Here is a 17862-nt window from a genome sequence, read left to right as displayed (position 1 = left end):
GGGTAGGAGGGATGATGTCATGGCTGCATGCTACAGCATTGTCGGGTTTGCCTGGCTACACGCTGCTGCTAACGGGACACTCCCTACACAAGTGTGACCGAACACTCAGCTTTCCTGCTATCAGCAACCAGTTTAGTAAGTGTTCAGAGACCCTCAATCACCATAGAAATGCAGAATAGCCAGCAAGCAAATGAAAATCAGAAAAAAGAAAAAAAAAAAAAGAAAAAAAACAACAGAAGAGGAAAAAAAAAAGCGCAGAGGAGACAGCTGTAACAGGGTGGCAAACAAAGCTCTAAAGCATGAAAGAGAGAAAGGAATGTGGTTAAAAATCTCCCCTAAGGAAGAATACTCTGTACTCCCAAGCTCCAGCTGTTTGACTTGCCCCGCTCCCTCCTCCACTCCATTATCCACTCTGGCTGTGCTAATTTAACACAAACCGCCCGCCTGTGTCAACTGTTGAAAGGGGGGATTTCGGCAAAGCGGCCTCGGATGCATCCAAGCTCTGGGTGCAGAAAAGGAAAAACTTTGGGGCGGAAAGTTGAAGCGCTTTTGGCGTGGTGTCGCTTTGTGCCGGGAGAGCTTGGGAAGCTGCGAGGGAAGGCAGCAAGAGCCCATCCTGCTGCAGCCTCCAGCACCTCGAGCTCTGCCACCGCTTCCACACGCACTTCGACTCCCAGCCGGCAGCCAGATTTGCATGCAGAAAGCTCTGCCTTCATCAACGAAGCCACAGAGCTCCCAGCAAGAGCACCCGACAGCCCCCCAGTTCACGGCAGACACCCCCACGGATGAGACAAGCAGGTCGGAAGAGCAAGGAGGACGGGAAAAAAGGAGGGAAAGGAATAAACCCGGCCAACGTTAAAGTCTGGAGGCCTGGATTTCCATGGGGAAGGTATTTTCACGTTTGAGATACTGTGGGGAGCGCTGCAAGGGTTTGGAAGTCATATATGCAGCCAAAATGGCGCTGAGAATAAAAATATAATTTAAAGGAAGGTCGCCATATTGTAAACAGTGAGGCAGGGAGACACAGAGACAGCAACCTCCATTATTCCCAGCAGCTGCAGCAGCACGGAAGCACTGGGAACGTCAGGCCTGGTGCGGAGCCGCCACCAGGGCTTCCCCCTCTCCAGCCAGGGCCCTCCGGAGGGTCCCCCTCAAGCCAGGCACCCTTGGAGAGCGGTGAGGAGGGGAAGTTTCCCGCTGGGGGGAGGGGAGGAAGGCCGGGCAGGGGCAGCACCAAGGCAGCCAGGCCGCGCAGCCAGCGGCCTCGCTCCTCCTCCAGGCCTCTCGCCTGCTGCTCAGCACAAAAAGAAAGGAGGAGGGTGGACCCCCAACCCTCCAGAAAGCAACCAGGGGAGGGTTCACCTCGGCCGCTGTGGATTAGTCTCAGCACGGATAGACCCGAGTAGGGTTTGCATCTCCTTTTTGTTCCTGTCTGCTCCAGCCGGCCCCACGTCCTCCCCTCCCCGGGACCTAACGGGAAGCGGGAGTGACCGGAGGGAAGGTGCTCTGGGCAGATCCGGAGGGAGAGAGCGCCAAGCCTTACCAGCACTGGAGGTGGAAAGCGGCGGGGCAGTGATCGCAGCACAGCAGATCCCCTCCTTCCTTGCAGCTATCGCAGCTATCGTGGTTAGTGGCCCTGCCACTTCGCCTGGGCTCCTTCTCGGGCCTCCTGCTCTTCTTCTCCCCATCTTCGCTCTTGGGGGGAGCCAGGAGGGCCTGGATTTGCTGCACATGCACACACAGACAGAGCGGGCTCTGAGGGGCTGCACGGACCCTGACCCAGCGCCCTTCTCCCCGTGCCCGCCGGGGGGACAGCGGCCCCGGGCCCTCCGGGAAGGGATCGGTGGGGGGACAGAGCCCCGGCCGAGCCCGCCCCGCCCGCCCCGTGTCCGGCAGGGCCTCTCCGGGGGCCGGGCGAGCTGCCTCCGTCCCTCCGCACTTCCTTGTAAGGCCACGGGGCTCCGGGGTGGGGGGGGGGTCCCTCGCCATCTTGCAGCCCCACTGCCTCCCCGGTCCGGCCCCCCCGCCGCCGCCGCGTCCCGGGCCTCACCTCCATCAGCCCCCCGGAGGTGTCCAGGTCGTAGACGATCGTCTTGGTCTCCATCTTCTCCCACATTCATCCAGCCCGGGAGCGGCCCCGAGAGCCCCCCCCGGCGAGAGGGAGCGAGGCGGGGACGTGCGGCGGCCCCTCAGCGGCGGCTCCGCGTCGAGGCGGCGGGGGGGGGGCGCGGCGCGGCGGGGGCGGGCGGGCGGCGGGGCCTATCCCACGGGCCGCTGCGGCTTGCGCGTCGTCCTCCTCCTCCTCCAGCCGTGCCCGGGGGCGGCCGCGGGGGGCCCGACGCCCGCTGCCATTGCCGCGCAGGGGGTGGGTGGGTGAGGAAGGGAGGGGGCGGCGGCCCCGCGCCCGCCGCGGCCGCTCACGCACCGCGCACGCCCCGCGCACAGGCGGCGCCGACGCTCCGGGCCCCGCGCGCACGCGCACTCCGCGCCCCCGCCCCGCCCGCCCCGCGCGCATGCGCGCTCCGTGCCGCCTCCCGCGCGCGGACCTGGCGCGGCGGCGGCGGCGGCGGCGGCGGCGGGGGGGCGGCGGGACGCACGCGGAGTCACTGCGCGTGCGCGAAGCACGGCCCCGCGCGGCTCCACCCCGCCCCGGCTCCTGTTGGCTCCGCCCTTTCCCCGCCCTCCCCTCGCGCAGGCGCACGGCGGCCGTCACGTTCCAGGGAGGAGGCGCGGTAGCGGGGACGTCAGTGACGTAACGGCGCGGGGCGGGGCGGCGGGGCACGCGCGCGTCGGCAGGGGGCGCGCGGCGCGCAGGGGTGGCAGGGGCGTGGTTCCTGATTGTGACGTCACGCAGACAGAGGCCACGCCTCTTAAAGCGGCAGTGTTCCCACAGACACACACACACACACCCCCCCCCCCTCCACCAGAGAGCACGGGAGGGGAGGGTGCGGGGGTTCGAGATGTCATGGGGGTGTCTGGGAAGTGGGCTCAAAGTCCACGCTGTGGGGTGTGGGTGTATCCCACTTCCGAGCTGCCCGGCCCCGCTGAGGAAGACGTCATCGCTTCTTCTAAAACACCAGTTTTTATTAATGAAACAACCAAAAGATGGGGAGGGGGGCGGTGCCCCCTCCAGATCGAGAGGGCGGCGTGGGCCGGGGTCACTAGCCCGGGCGGGACGCGGCGGTGGGGGGGGCACAGCCATGCCCGGTGCCCCTGCCCACCCCGTCACTCCGGGTCTGGCCGCGCTGGGGTGCCGGGACGCGCGGGGGGGACACGCTGGTGGCGGAAGGGACCCCCCCGGGGAGGGCGAAGCAAGCGGGGCCGGGGGGACACGCAGCATGCTGGGGGCACGGGGGGGACACGTCCCTGCGTGGCGGCGGTGGGAGACACGGGGGGTGCGGGGGAGCCAGCACTGTGCTGGGTGGGGGGCGAGAGCGGGGGGAGCACACACATGGCCACCCAAGCCCCTCGCCCAACCCCCGGGGCTTCGTCCCCTCCCCGCTGCAGCCCCGGGGAGCCCTGTCCTTACCTGGGGGTCCCCACAGCGCTGCTCCCCCTGCCTGTGTCACTCCTCCGTCGCGGGGACTGTGTGGGGGGTGCTGTTTTCCCCCTGCGGGGGGCTGGAGGGAAGGATGGAGCCCAAAGGACAGGATAAAGTCCAGGGGCCCTCGCTGGCTCAGGGGCCGGGGGGGGGGGGGGGCAGGATGGGGTCCAGGGACCCCCACTGGCTCAGCTTCTCATGAGCCCAGTGCGGGGGGCTGGGTGACAGTGGGGCTCGGGCAGACCCCACGGGGGTCCGGATGGATTGGGGGTGGCAGGGGGGTGGATGGTGCCCAGGTGGGTCCTGCCAAGCGCTCGGCTTGAGTCTCCTTGGGAGAGGTGTTCCCAGCCCGTGCCGGGGGCCGGTGGGCACGGGGGGGTCCGGGAGGGGTGGCTGCAGCACCAAGCTCCATGCTGCCCACACCTAGATGGACACCTCATATTCCCTCGTGTCCTGCAAAGAAAACAGACTGCAAGGAGTTGGACACTCGGCAGTGCAACGGGGTGCCTGGGACAGGGATAGGGCATCTCCCATCCCATAAGGACAGACTCCCATCCCAGACTATAGACAGCCCTGGGGATGCGTGTCCCATCCCAAACGTGGGTCCTGGATTAGTGTCCATCCTGTCCATGGTCCCTGGATGGATATCCCAGATAGTGTGTGTGGTCCCTGATGGTTGTCTGAACTAAAGTGTGGTGCCTAGATGGATATCCCACCCCACATGTGGTCCCTGGATCGATGCTCCATCCCATGTGTGGTCCCTAACCGGATGTCCATCCAGTGAATGGTCCCTGGATAGACATATCATCCCATGGGTGGTCTCTGCGTGCATGTCCCATCCCCTGTCTGGTTCCTGGGTGGATGTCCTATCTAATGCATGGTTCCGGGAACACATGACCCCATCCCACGCCTGTCCCTGGCACAGGTGGCCTATGCGATGCAGGGTCCCTGGGGTGCCCAGCCCCAGATGGGGGGTGTGGGGGCCAGTACTTACTCCTGTCTCATAGGTGGGATTGTCAAAAGCCGACTCCACGGTGATGTGGTCATAGGGGTGGGAGCCGGCAAGGGGCAGCTGCAGGACCGGCTTCCCCTGGAGCCTGTGGGGAAAGGGCAGCTGGAGTGGGCAGCAGGAGGGCATCACAGGGTGACAGGGGCCAGTGGGCCACTCACTTGGAGAAGTAGAGATAAATGCCCCCGATGAGCAGGGCCACCACCAGCACGGGCAGGAAGACAGCGATGGCAACGTTGGTGCCCTCCAGCGTTGTCCCCGAGGGCACGGCCTTGGCCACAGCTGTCCAGGAGATTTGGGGACTCACCGAGGGGACACCCCACATTGGCCACACCCTGGGTGCCCATCCATGCCCCGGCACCCCAGCACACCCTTGCCCTTACCATCCAGGTTGCGGTTGCTGTAAAACTCATCGTAGGAGGCTGGAGGAGGGGGAAGAAAGAAACCAACACCGGGGGTGAGAAGTGGGGTGCCGAGCGGTGCCGGCGGGGTGCGGGGGTGGGGGGTGGTCCTCTCACCCGCCTTGCAGATGGGAGGGGAGCCGCTCCAGCGTGAGGGGTGCCCGGGCAGGCAGCGCAGGCTGCCCTCGCCCAGCAGCGCCCGGCCGGCGGTGCAGGAGAAGTGTAGGGTGGCTCCCGCCGGGTACAGCCGCCGCTCCGGGTTCTGCCGCCCGCCCGCCGGCACGCCGGGGTTGTGGCAGGGCTCATACGTCTCCGCTGCGGGGCAGGGGTATGGTGGGGTCACTGCTCGCCATCGACTTGGGGGATATGCCCGGGGGAGGGGGTGTCCAACTCACGGATGCACTTGGGGAGACGGTCACTCCACTTGGGTCCCCCCGCAGCACGGTCATGGCAGGTGAGGGTCCCAGTGCCCGCCAGGACATAGCCCTTGTCACAGACGTACTGCACGGTGGCTCCCACCGGGAATTTAGGATTGGAGACCACCCTGCGGCTGTGCTCAGCATCCCCAGGGTCCCGGCAGGTTGTCACTGCAGGTGGGAGTGGACCGATAGTGATGGTGGCTGGGGATGCGCCGCAGAGCAGGGGGTCACTGGTGGGCATCACTCACCCCGCTCACAGGAGGGCAGGTCACCACTCCACGTCAGGTCCCAGTGACACATCAGGAGGTCAGTGCCGGTCAGCTGGAAGCCGGGGTAGCAGTGGAAGGTGACCACAGTCCCATGGAGAAGCTCCGGCTGTGAGGACGTCTTCCAGCCATTGGCGATGTCTGGCAGCTCAGGGCAGGTGTCATTACGGGGGACCTCTGTGGGCATGGAGGGATGAGCAGGGCAGTGGGGACACTGCAGACACCAGTGACACTGTCCCACTGCGGGGCTCACCAGAGAAGTGGATGACAAAGCCCTGCCGATAGGCAAAGGCACCGGCACCAGGGTCAGACTGGAACTGGACGGTGACATCGGCAGTGGATGCGTAGAGCTTGAAGCGGCCACGGGCACCCGTGTACTGGCCCAGGATCCGCGCCGTCAGGTCATCCCCATCATAGAAGGTCAGCATGTCCCCCGAGCCCAGCCGCAGCCTGGGGCAGGGGGGCAGTGAGGGCAGGAAGTGCACAGACCCCCCACGCCACTGTCCCCATCCTGGGCCATCCCAACACTCACACGCGGACATCCAGCATGATGCGCTTGTCCTCCTCCACGTGCAGCCCCCAGATGCAGTCCTGGCCCTTCCCGTACGCCTCCGGCCAGTTGGGTGACAGCACCACTCCGGCCGTGTCCGTCAGCTCCCCGCTGCACACCGCTGTGGGCACACACCAGGCTTGGCACTGCCACGGGGCACCCGCCACAAGACCCACTCCAGCATCCCAGATCTGGCACCCACCATCCCCCGTGACTACGGCTCAAGCACACACTGTGGCACAGTGACTCCAGCACCCATCGTGGCCCATGCCTGGCTCCAGTACGCACTCCAGCATCCCAGCTCCATCACCCACCATCCCTGTTGGCTTCAACTCACACCATGTCCCTCAGCTCCATCACACACAACAGCAGTATCCCTCGTGCCCCATCCACAGCAACCCCCAGCACCAGCACCTACCACGGCACGCTGGTTCTGTCTCGTTCCACTGAGGGTCACTGGGGTCCACGCACTCGATGATGGTGGAGCCCTGCTCCAGCGTGTAGCCAGGGTCGCAGCTGAACTCCACTGTGGTACCCACAGGGTACCGGGGGTCACTGGCCGTGAAGTTCCCGTACTTGACGAAGGGCTCATAGCAATGCCCCTGCTCGAAGGCTGCGGGCACAGGGGCAAAGGTCTACAGGGGCCGGGTGGGCACGGGGCTGTTTGGGTTCCCCGCTACGCCCCAGGCCCATACCCTCATAGCGCAGTGCCATGCCCGCAGCGGCCCCGCTGCTGTCGGTGGTGAGCTCTACGAAGAAGTGGCGCCCGGTGCTGACCAGCCCCTCGATGGGCAGGTACTCCACCTCGTAGGAGTCATACACCGGCGGTGCCTCCACGTTGTTGCCGTTGCGGATGATGAGCCTGCCAAGGCACGACAAGGGCAGGGTGCAGTGCTGGCCATGGCCAACAGCACCATCCTTGGGCATGGTTGGAGGTTATCTTCCTTGAATATGGCCAACAGCACCTGTCCTTGACCATGGCCTGTGGCCAACAGTAGCCACACTTGGCCATGGCGAGCAACACCCATCCTTAAATATGACTAATGGCACCCATCCACGACAGATCCCATCCTTGGATATGGCCAGTGGTACCCATCCTTGGATATAGCCAAGAGCACTCATCCTTGAACGTGGCCCTGTGCCTCAGGGTGACCCCACACCCCCAACCCCCTCAGTCTGGTCCAGAGCCAAACCTGTCATCATCCTCTGCCAGTGACACCTTCTCGAAGTGGAGGTGCAGGCGGTGGCCATCTGGTGCCTCCAGCAGCCAGTGGCACGTCAGGTTGTTGCTGTAGTTCCCGGGAAAGCCGGGCGAGACAATGCGTCCCACTGTGGCATTCCGGACCACCCCGCCGCACGCCGCTGTGGGAGAGGGACCATCAGTGGGTGACTGTGCCGTGCCAGCTGTCCCGTGTCCCCACGGTGCCCCGGTGCTTACCGAGACAGAGGGGCTCGCGGGCGCTCCAGAAGGGGCGGGTGGCGTTGCGGCAGAGGAGCCGGCGGGCGCCCTGCAGTTGGTATCCCGTGGAGCAGCGGAAACGGGCGTCCCCACCGGGGTGCAGGCTGCTGACGGAGACCTCCCCAAAAGCCGGCCGTGCTGGGAAGGGGCAGCTCAGCAGGTAGGCTGGAGGCAGGTGGCAGTGTTACCAGGGGTGAGCGGCAATGGGTCCCTCAGAAGCCAGAAACTGCCTCCCCAGACCCCCAGAAATGCCTGGGTGTGGCAGGGCTGAGTGACACAGTGTCTGTGGCTGCCGAGAATGATGCTAAATGAACCCATAATTGCTAAGGCAAATTAACTCTCATGGAGAGATTACCTGGTCAGTGCTCACTTATAACGCACCAGCAACACAGATGAACTGCTGGTGTATCGCCACGACCCAAATTAGCACCACATTGGCAAGGAAGCTCCCAGAGGGTAGAGAGGGGTCTGAGCCCCATACCTTGGTAGTGAAAGTGGTAGGAGCCAGGGCTGGGGGGCCGGGGGCTCTGGAAGCGCAAGGTGAGGAGGTTGGCTGGGCTGCGGATGACCTGGCCCCGCAGCAGGAAGGACTCGTTGGCCAGGAGGTTGGGCTCCAGGCCTCCCGTGCTCTCCACCGTCAGCGTCTCCCCTTCTGCCAGGCTGATGTTCTCTACCTGCAGGGGACACAAGTGTCACCACCACAGCATTGCCTGGCTCGGAGCTGGTCCTTGAGTGGCTTCTCTGTGGTCAATAGCCCACTGGAGCTTGTCTGTGCGGGGCAGTGCCTTTCAAACACGGTTAGCAGTGCCATAAATCATCCCCCATGCCACGAGCAGCAGGGCCCAGCCGGTGCTCTGCCAGAGCACCACGGCACAGCCAGGCCCACGCTGGCAGCCTTGCAGACAGCCAGCCTCGCCCTCTGGAGCAATTTGCTATTAATGATGTTAATTAAGCTATGCTGCATGGTGAGGAGCAGCAGCACGGGTGAGTGTGGTGTGGAGGAGGGCTGATGGTGGAAATGCTGCCTCTGGCTCACTGCTGGCTTTCGACAAGCCACGGCACTGCCCTGTGGTGGCTTCAGCAGAGATGGGGGCACATGGCCACGTGCCACTGATGGGAGCAGCACATGGCCTCAGCACAGCAGGATTTGCTGTCAGCCTCTGCTCCTGGCAGATGGGCGCTGGGTGTTCCTGGCCCTGCAGCACAGCATGGCACCTGCTGGCACTGCTCACACCTTCTCCATCAGGGCTTTGTTAATTAAATCTCGCAGCACTTCTTTGTGATGGGTGCCAGCCACAGCAGCTGGTGGGCACAGAGCATCCTGGGGCATCCATCCCACCAGCTCATGTACCCACATCCCTGTGCTGGGCCCTGAGGGTAGGCAATGCCCTGAGCCAGCTCTCTTGGCTTAAGGACACAGGAATGGGGACAAGGACAGGGAGAAGACCATGTGTTGGCTGCACCCTGCACAGACACACAGCCATGGCACAGAGTAGGGGACATGCCACACTTGTCTGCAGGCTCTTGGCACCCTGTCCCGCCCTCAGTCCTCAGCTCACCTTGAGCTCCACACCATAGCCAGGGTAGACAGAGATGGTGTAGGTGCAGTCCAGGCTGCCATCATAGGGGCCACCGGTTGGCTCTGGGGACACCAGCCAGCCCTCGGGACCCGCCAGCGTCCGGTTGCAGGGAGCTGGTGACAGAAGAGACCCCAGCTCAGCCCCACTTCACCCCAGCTCCACCTGACTCCCTCCCTGGCGCTCACCTGGCCCCTGCAGTGTGGTGACAGTGGTGGTGGTGATGGTGGAGGTGGTGGTGGTCCCTTCCTCATCCCCAGGCACCACAGCGGCCCCGGTGCGAGGTGCCAGGGATGTGCCAGCCGTGGTGGGTGCCTGGCTGGGGGATGCAGTGTTTGACTCTGGCACCCCAGAGGGGGACCACGAGGGGTCTGCACCCGGCACAGCCCCCCACGCCTCCCCCCATGGCCCGGGACGCCCTGCTGGCGTGGTCAGCGGGTCAGTGGGGAAGGCAGGCCGGGGCAGGGCAGGGGTGCGGGGTGAGGGCTTGGGTTCTGGGGGGCCGGGGGCCGGCTGGAGGGCACCAGCAGGGAGGAAGGGGCCAGCACCAGCAGGCAGGAATGGTGCCTGGGCCAGGTAGTCCTTCTTCAGGAAGGCTTCGTGCAGCAGGTCCTCCAGCAGCGGGTGATGGTTGAGGATCTTGAGTGTGGGCGCCGTGCTCACAAAGTGAGCCTCTGCCTCCCGCTCTGCCGGCGTGGGCAGCGCCGTCGGCTCCACCTCAGCACTCTCCCCGGTCTTCCTTGCCAGCCCGTTGGAGCCTGGAGGGAGGAAAGAACATGGGATGCTGAGGACGTGTGGAGTGATGCTCTGTTGGGGACTGACAGGGAACGGGGGACTGGTGGTGCACCAGGGAGTGATGCTTCATCACAGACCAACACTGTGCCCTCAGTGGCACCTGGGACCAGTGCTTGGACAAGGGCTGATGCTGTATCAGGTGTGGATGCAGCTCTGGGGAGTGGTGCTTGTGCAGTGCCACAGACCCCTGCAGACCAACACTTCCCCATGGACCAGGCCTGCACCGTGGGCGAGTGCCGCTCCAAGGACTAACGCTTTCCTGCACACCAATATTCCCCCAAAACCAGGATGGCAAACAAGCCACATGCAGCGGGATTGTGACACCCTCTCCCCAGCATACCCTTCACTGGGGCAGCCCTGGAAATTAAGCTCTGGCTAATTAATGCACATCTGCAGCTTGTACCATGTGAAGGGGTGCCCACTCCTCTGAGCCAGCCCTGATGGAGACAGCCCCGGGATTGGGTGTCCCTGATCACTGATTATCCTTCACCACAGAGGTGGCCATCCCGTGCCGAGGTTTCCCCGGGACTGCACATTCCCAGAGGGCAGGCACGCAGGTGATTACCCTGACTGCCATGGCTGCACCAGGAATGTCACCGGAGCCTGGACACTTGGACCCTCCTCCAGGCTACCAGAGAGCTCACCTTCTTTCCAGCCAGGCTGTCCCTGAGCAGTGTGAGTCTGTAGGGAACCCCCTACCCCATCGATGCTCCCCCCCCTCCCACCCACAACCACAGGGATTCCCCTGTCACAGCCCCGTGTCCCTCCCAGACATTAGTTCCTGAGCAAATCCCCAGCATGCCCAGCCCAGCCACTTACAGCCTTCAGACCAAAAATAAAAGAGAATTTAATCAGCCCTAATGAGTCATCCAGCATCTCCTGCTCCCGGATCTGGCACAGCACCATCCCCTCTCCTGCTGGGCACATCTCGGTGTCCCCCAGCCCTGCCGTGCCACGGCAGAGGGGATACCATGGTGACACCAGCATCCCTCTGAGGCCCCGGTGTGAGGCACGAGGCCACGGGAGTGCGTGGGCACGTCTTGCCGCCGTGCACAGGCACTGATGACACGATACTGCCAATTACCGGGTAATTATCCCTATCGGTAGCAGGGCAGGGCCCCGCGAAGATTAATTACTCTGCGACTGCTGCTTTTAAGGGACTATTAAGACACATTATCTTGGGTGTGCAGCGTAGTGGGGAGCTGCTGGGTGCTGGCAGGCATCCTCACACCCCTGCTACCCACCCCGTGTCCCCACCGACCCCCTGCCATCGTGCTGGGACAATAATGCCCTGGGCACAGAGGCACAGCAGGGACACCTGCCCACACCAGCTCCGAAAGGTTCACTTGCCCCCCAGCAAGGCCAGAATTATATTTTAATAGGATCCATTTATTAGAACATAAAAGTTAATGAGTTTATACTGAAGGGCGCCAAAATCTCCGTTAGGCTTTAATAGCAGATTAGTGCTCGGGGCTGGGCCCTGCGCTGTCACCACTGCCCCATGCGGTGAAGGCTGGGCTAGAGATGCCCACCCAGTCCCCTGGACACTCCTCTCCATGGGCATCTCACCTGCCCGGGGTACTAGGGAGCACAGTGGTCCCCATGGAGGCGACTGGCTAAGGCCAGGCCTTACAGCAAGGATCCTACAACAGGTCCCGTCTCGATACTCTGCACCCTGGGCTGGGCAGGGTTGGCACCAGGCACTGCCCTGGGCTCTGTGTGGTGCTCTGGGTACCACAGGATGCTCTTGGCACCGGGGGATGCTTGGGGCTGGGGATACAGGATGCTCAGGACACCGTGGGAAGGCAGCAGGTGCCCAGCTGCTGCCACCCATGACCCATGAACACCACGGGATTAGAGCCTCCGCCTCCATAGATGTCTCTAAGCAGCTTATCTCCAGTGCCACAGCTATGTCCCTCCCATGTCCCCAAGGTGACCAGGGACTGCTGACATGGGGCTGGCTACCCAGCACACACCCCTCTGGGCCCTGGCACCCAGCAGCCACCCCGCCGAACTCAGGGTGGGCAAAGGGGCTGTCAAGTCCCCAGTAGCCATGTGCCTGTCGGGGTCCCTCGGCAAGCTGGCCACGTGCCCACGGCCACAGTGGAGAGGGGGTCCTAATCCCTCCCATTGGCTTTGTCGGGTGGGAGTTTATTAACAGCAGCTGGGAGATGCCAGAGACTAATCCGGCTGTGGCAGGCGGAGGCCCCCCCGGCGGGAATCGATGCCGCCTGCTGTCACAAATAAATAAATAAGGCGGCACGCAGCCGCCCAGGGAGCACCGATCGATGCTGCCCGCCAAGAAAGCAATAACAGAGTGCCCAGCTCAGGGAGGGGACAGGGCAGGGCCCTTGGTGGCCCCAGGAGCATCACAGCGCACAGTGGTGTTCCGTGCCTCAGTTTCCCCATCTGTAGGATGGAGGAAAGGGGGAGGTGCAGGTAGCCATGTGCCTGGCACGGGGTGAGGACAGGGGCTGGGCCTCACCAGACTCTAGGTTTATTTTCCAATTTAAAATCTAATCTGGCTTTGCCCCTATGGCCAGGGCCGGCAGCTGTGATGAATGAGCTGTCAGGCAGCTGACACCATGCTCCCCCACCCACAGCCTTCCTGTCCCACAGCCCCCAGCCCCCTGGACCACCCCCAGCCTCCACAACAGGAACAGGAGAGGGAGCACACCCTATTGATGCCAGATCCCTACCTGTCCCCTGCCCTGGTGGCCCTGGGGACCCCAGGCAGGGAACAGGGCTTGCTTCCAGGTGTGAAGGCAGCGTGGGCAGGAGCAGGCAGAGAATACAGGTGGGTGCAGGTGGTGGGTGGGCAGGTGTAGGCAGCGTGGGAATGCAGGCATTGTCGGGATGCAGGCAGGCGTGGGTGGGCAGATGCAGGCAGGAGCGCACAGATGGTGTGAGGGTGCAGGCAGGGGCGGGTGGGCACAGGCAGGACTGTGCAGCCAGCTCCCCTGCCACCCAGCTGTCACCGCTGCCACGCAGACAAACCACTGGCACCCAGCGTGGCCAGCTGGCAGCTATACTGGCATCCACATCCTGCTACATGGCTACCTCCACCCTGGCACTGCCAGTGACCCCAGATGCCCACGGCCAAGCTGAGCCTGTTAGAGCAGCTAGAGCAGGGACCCAAGGGGCTGCCCTGGTGCCTGGGGACACCGCTGGCGAGTGCGGCCGCCAGCCCTGGCAGCTATCGGAGGAGCTCGGCTTTAATATTCATGGCAGCGCTGGCGGGGAAGCGTTTGACCTTGTATGTTTTGCAATTCTCCTTGAATTGAACAGTCATTTACCCGCTGACACATGTCACATCACCGCAACCGGTTCCCTGGAGCATCGCGGCGGCCGAGTGCCGGCTGACACACTGAGCGCCCCGAGCACCACCGGCACGGGGTGGGCATGAGGGCAGAACCCAGCGGCCAGCTGGGTGCCCATCCCCGGGGCTTTCTTCCCTCCCCACCTGGTGGATGCCAATGGGGCCCTTGTCCCCTCCTCGCCACCCACAGCACATGTAATCCCCCTTCCCCATTCTCCCTGCGGAGCTAATGGGTTTCTACAGCAATTTCTCTGCGTGGCAGCAGCGGTGATAAATTGTATGTCTGCTGCTATTTCAGACCCAAGCACTGTGCTGTGCCATGTCCCCCCTCCCTGGGCTGACAGCACCCAAATCAGCCTCTCCCCCAGGCTTTCCTGTGATGGATACCCCACTGCTGGGCAGTACCCGCTCGGTACCACGCCACATGATGTAGGTGCCAGGCCCCCATGGGGCTCTGTGCAAGCTCTGGTCTCCCCGGGACCCAGCACAGCTCACCCCTCTGGGTGGCAGGGGGGCATTCAGCCCTCGGGGCACCCCTGGGTGCTGGGGATGCCTGCCCAGAGTGGGCGGGAGTCAGGCAGGGCGAGCAGGGCCACGCTGCCCACCCAGCTCCCGTCTCCCCTTCCCTCCGCCCACTGCCAGAGACAGCAATTGGAATCGGTTGCGGGAGGCGAGCGAGAGCTGCTTGTCGGGCTCCGCGTTGGGCTGCTCAGCCATGTCATACTTCCTGCAGACACCATTCCCTCCCATCGCCGCCTGCTCCTGCCAGAGCCAGCATCTCAGCTGTCCCCAGCACTATGTCCCTCCCAGCCAGCCCCACACCCTGCTCCAGCACTGCTTTTCCTAGAGGATGAACCATCCAGTTCTGGAAGCCGCTGAGGGCTGATTTTACAGCCAACATTTTCCCTTGCTGCCACTCCCCAGGGCATCTGGGGACTACCAGAGCCTGCCCTGCCCAAGCATCACCTCGCTCATCGCCCAGCACCGCTCATCGCCAAGCACCGGCTGATTTGGCGTTTCAAACACCTCTCTCCATTTTCACAGGGTCAGAGCAGCGCTCTTGCAGCTGATTAATATTTGATCCCTTCAGCACAGCTCGTTACTGCATTTAAATTATATATGTAATAATTCCTACTGGCACAGCAAGCGTGCGGGCTGGCCGCTGCCACTTCTCCTGCAGGCTGGGGGCCGAGCAGATCCCCAGCCTTGGCCAACGGGACCCCCTGGCACCTCGGAGGATGTGATGAGCAGTGCCAGGTCTCAGCACAGTGCAGGCTGGCAGTCAGCCAGGCAGATAGAGGCATCCCCAGCTGCCTCTGAGGGCTCCAGGCAGCCCCTTCACCCACCCGAGGATGCTCATGGTGGGAGCATGCTGGTCCTCCGGTTGTCCCCATCTCCCCAGCAGCAGGAGGAAGGGGTGCTGCCACTCCCGAGCTCTTGCCTGCAACTGGAGGGAATCCATTACCTCCCTGCTTATAGGCAGCTTTCAGAGGCAATCTTTCAATTGTGTGCATTTAAAGAATTGATTGGAGGCGAAATTATCCTCTCCCGTCAGAGCTGCTGGAGACACAACTTCATCCACCTCCCCTGGGGGCTGTTGGTGCTCCCAGAGGACCCCACAGCCAGGGTCAGCCACAGTCCCTACTCCGGCAGGGGCTGCACAGAGAGAGTGACAGCCCCAGGAGCCCAGTGCCAACCTGGGGGTCCCACCAGCACCATAGAAGTGGGGGGTTCTCTGCTGCTCCAAACCAGGCCTGGGGGTGCCCTTGTTGTGTCCTTGCCCAAGCTTCTTTGCACCCCATTTTCCCCCACATTCCCACTGCTCTGGCTCTGCCTGGCAGCCCTGCTTGGCACAGCACCCTGAGCCAATTTCATCCCTGCCACTGCAAACCCACAGACGATGCCTGCGGCAATCGGGCTCCCAGGCAATGGTGGGGGTGGTTGGCTCAGCCCGCGCCCCACATCCCCGCGGGACGACCGTGCCCTCCCACTCCCTGGCTTAAGAGTATTATCCAGATAATCCTGGCCTGGCGGCACGGCAGCGTGGCGGTGACGAACTCCTCCGAGGCACGCAGGGCACAAGCACACGCGCCGTTAATTACCGGAGCAGGCGCCTGCCTCCTTCCCCAGCTCCCCCCCTCACACTGAGACCCCAGCCAGCACCCACATGCCCAGGGCACCGTGTCCCCCAAATACATCACCCCTGTGGGCACAGTGCTTCTGGCTGATGCTGGATGCCGTGGCACAGCTCATGGGGGCACGGCCAGGCCCTGTACCCCTTACCACAGCCTGTGCTGCTTCCCTTTACCCCAGGCTGCCAGGAGCCCAAATTACAAGGAGCTCCTTCCAGTGTGGCTAAGATGACACCCACAAAAAAAGCCTGGCCTTCCATGGATTTGGACAGCTGGGGAGAGGGGCTGCAGTGGGCTGGGGCTGATGGAACTGTGCCTGGCACCATACTCCTCAGCTGCATCAGTGCCATGGGGTCCAGACCCCTCTTTCTGCTGGGGCAAACCCCTGTGGACACCAGGGGCTGGTGGTGACCCACAGTTGGGGCAAGAGACAGATAGGATCATACCCTGTATTGCCACCACTCGGAGCACATCACCAAGCTCCCCATCCTGGATGAGGGGTCTAAGACTCCCTGTCCCCATGTCCCTCAAACCCATGGCTTCATACCCATCAAGCACCAGCCCATCGATGCCAAGTCAAGGCCACAGTGACACTGAGCGTGGCAGTGCTGCATGGAACCCGCGGTGCTCCCAGGGAGCCCTGCCTGATGGAGGATTGGGAGCTTGGGGCATGAGCCACACAGGCAGCTCCCAGCACATGGTGGAGGGATACAGGGTGGACAGGACCCCATGGGTTCCAGGCCTGGGAAAAGCTCAGCACCTCCCAGGGCATCCCTACTTTTAAGACTCTGGGAAATGCACATGCAGTGTTTAATTAACTTTATTGATATTCAGAAATTAGGGGACTGACTAGACGTAATTGCTCATTAGAAATTATTGAACTGACACAGTAAGCACCAGCCTCCCTTGGGGGAAACCTGCCCTGCCCAGGGCCCTGCTCCCAGGACAGAGCCAGCGACATGGACTTCCCATTCCAGCTTTGCTGCCCCCCGGCAGGGCAGGAGATGGGGATGCCATGGCATTGCCCCACTTGCTGTCCCCATCCCCTCCCTTTCCCAAGGAAGAAGGCTGTGGCAGCAGCCCCAGGCGGCAGAGCGAGCTGGGAATAGCAGCGGGCGCAGGGCCACGGCGCCCTTCCCCGGCTGGGCTCCGCTGCCAGATGGGGAGTTTATGTAACTCCCTGCACGGCTGCTGCCTGCAGCCGGTGCCCACATCCCGCATCCCACCGGGGCCAGCAGGGCTGGACCACGACCCGCCCATCGCCCCGTGCATGGCCACAGTGCTCCAGGGCACCCCAATCCCTGACAGGTCTCCCCAAGCCTTGGAGGGTCCCCAATCCTATTTTTGGGGCAGCAGAGCCGCGAAGCATCGAGGCTTCCGGTGCCCTATGGGTGCCAGAGCCAAGGAGCCGAGCTGGGTGTTGGCTGCTCTCCTTGGCAAGAGCCAACACCCGCCACCCCTGCGTCCCCCGTGTCCCCCGCAGAGCTGGAGGGGTCACCCCAAGCGGGAGGAGAGGGGGAAAGAGCCAAATGCCCCCAGTGCCCCCCACCCGGCCGTGGGGACCGCACGGAGGGACCGGGTCACGGCATAGCCAGCTCGAGGGTGGCTCGAAGGGCTCGGTGACCGCGGGAGCGGGTCCCGCCGTGCCTGCCCAGCCCCCGGTGCAGCGATGCTCGCCCCACTCCCGCCGGTAACACCGGCAGAGGGGCTGCCGCCGGAGCCTGCCGCGGGCGGCGTTGCACCAGCCCGGCTGCAAAGCGCTGTGCGCGTCCCCGGAGGGGGTGGCGGTGGGGCGGATAACGGGGAGGGGAGTTCTCGGTTCAACGGGGGGAAACGGGGAGCCTCCCCTCCGCACCGAGGGGCGAGCACGAGTTGGCAAAGTTTAGCGGCGACGGAGACGGGTTGAGACCACCCGGTACCGAAAAGGTGGTCGGTGTGCGCGGCGGGGGTGACCCGGGGTGTCGGCCGGCGCTTACCGTGTACCGGAGCGCGGAGCAGCGCGGCGAGGAGCGGCAGGAGCAGCGCGGGCGGCGGGCCCATGGCCGGCGGCGGTCAGCACCGCGGACAGCTCCGCTGCGGGCGCGGCGGCGGCGGCGGCGCCCCGAGCGGCGCCCGCCGATACCGGGGACGGCGGAGGGGGGGGGGCCGTAATGCTCCGAGCGCGGCGCACACCAATCCAAGGATCGGGGGGGGCTCTGCCCGCCTCCCCCTCAGCCCCCCCCCGCCGTAATGCTCCGAGCGCGGCGCACACCCAGCGCCGGGGATGGGGGGGAGGTGGGTGTGGGGGGGGGGCTCTGCCCGCCTTCCCCTCAAATCCCGCCGCCGTAATGCTCCGAGCGCGGCGCTCGCCAATCCCGAGGACAGGGCGGGGGGACTGCCGTAATGCTCCAAGTG

General features: G+C 63.8%; 2 protein-coding genes across 3 annotated transcripts in view; both read right to left on the bottom strand.

Annotated features, from left to right (window-relative positions):
* Nucleotides 1–2226, bottom strand: part of PHF12 (PHD finger protein 12) — a 32143-nt gene extending 29917 nt beyond the window's left edge. Inside the window, exons 1-2 of the mRNA XM_032129523.1 lie at nucleotides 2051–2226; nucleotides 1544–1725 (exon numbers count right to left, since the gene is read on the bottom strand). Coding sequence (XP_031985414.1) covers nucleotides 1544–1725; nucleotides 2051–2116 — 248 coding nt within the window. The 5' untranslated portion in view covers nucleotides 2117–2226. The remainder of the gene's footprint in view (nucleotides 1–1543; nucleotides 1726–2050) is intronic.
* An 837-nt stretch (nucleotides 2227–3063) lies between these two features.
* On the bottom strand, nucleotides 3064–17559 carry SEZ6 (seizure related 6 homolog). 2 transcript variants are annotated; one of them, XM_032130245.1, is made up of 17 exons: nucleotides 17445–17559; nucleotides 9411–9980; nucleotides 9205–9338; nucleotides 8127–8319; nucleotides 7625–7810; nucleotides 7380–7548; nucleotides 6882–7048; nucleotides 6605–6799; nucleotides 6169–6307; nucleotides 5890–6086; nucleotides 5619–5813; nucleotides 5347–5538; nucleotides 5069–5266; nucleotides 4934–4972; nucleotides 4712–4832; nucleotides 4536–4638; nucleotides 3064–4010 (listed from the first exon to the last, which is right to left on the bottom strand). In XM_032130245.1, the coding sequence occupies exons 1-17, from the start codon at nucleotides 17506–17508 to the stop codon at nucleotides 3978–3980; spliced, it is 2895 nt and encodes a 964-aa protein (XP_031986136.1). In that variant the 5' UTR covers nucleotides 17509–17559; the 3' UTR covers nucleotides 3064–3977. The 2 variants fall into 2 exon arrangements, with proteins under 2 accessions (XP_031986136.1, XP_031986137.1); XM_032130246.1 differs by having other exon boundaries at nucleotides 3064–3994; nucleotides 17445–17558.
* Nucleotides 17560–17862: the final 303 nt, after the last annotated feature.

The sequence above is a fragment of the Corvus moneduloides genome, chromosome 20, assembly GCF_009650955.1.
Source record: "Corvus moneduloides isolate bCorMon1 chromosome 20, bCorMon1.pri, whole genome shotgun sequence".
Lineage (NCBI taxonomy): Eukaryota > Metazoa > Chordata > Aves > Passeriformes > Corvidae > Corvus > Corvus moneduloides.
This window is presented reverse-complemented; position numbering and strand designations above follow the sequence as displayed.

What these genes read in the sequence shown, in the direction of transcription:
- SEZ6 (XM_032130245.1), bottom strand. Translation starts at nt 17,508, where the DNA reads ATGGGCCCGCCGCCCGCGCTGCTCCTGCCGCTCCTCGCCGCGCTGCTC. An exon ending in CCTGCCCTCCTGTGAGCGGG is followed by an intron (nt 5,539 to 5,618) that starts GTGAGTGATGCC and finishes TCCCACCTGCAG; the next exon opens with TGACAACCTGCCGGGACCCT. An exon ending in CAGCAACCGCAACCTGGATG is followed by an intron (nt 4,833 to 4,933) that starts GTAAGGGCAAGG and finishes TCTCCTGGACAG; the next exon opens with CTGTGGCCAAGGCCGTGCCC.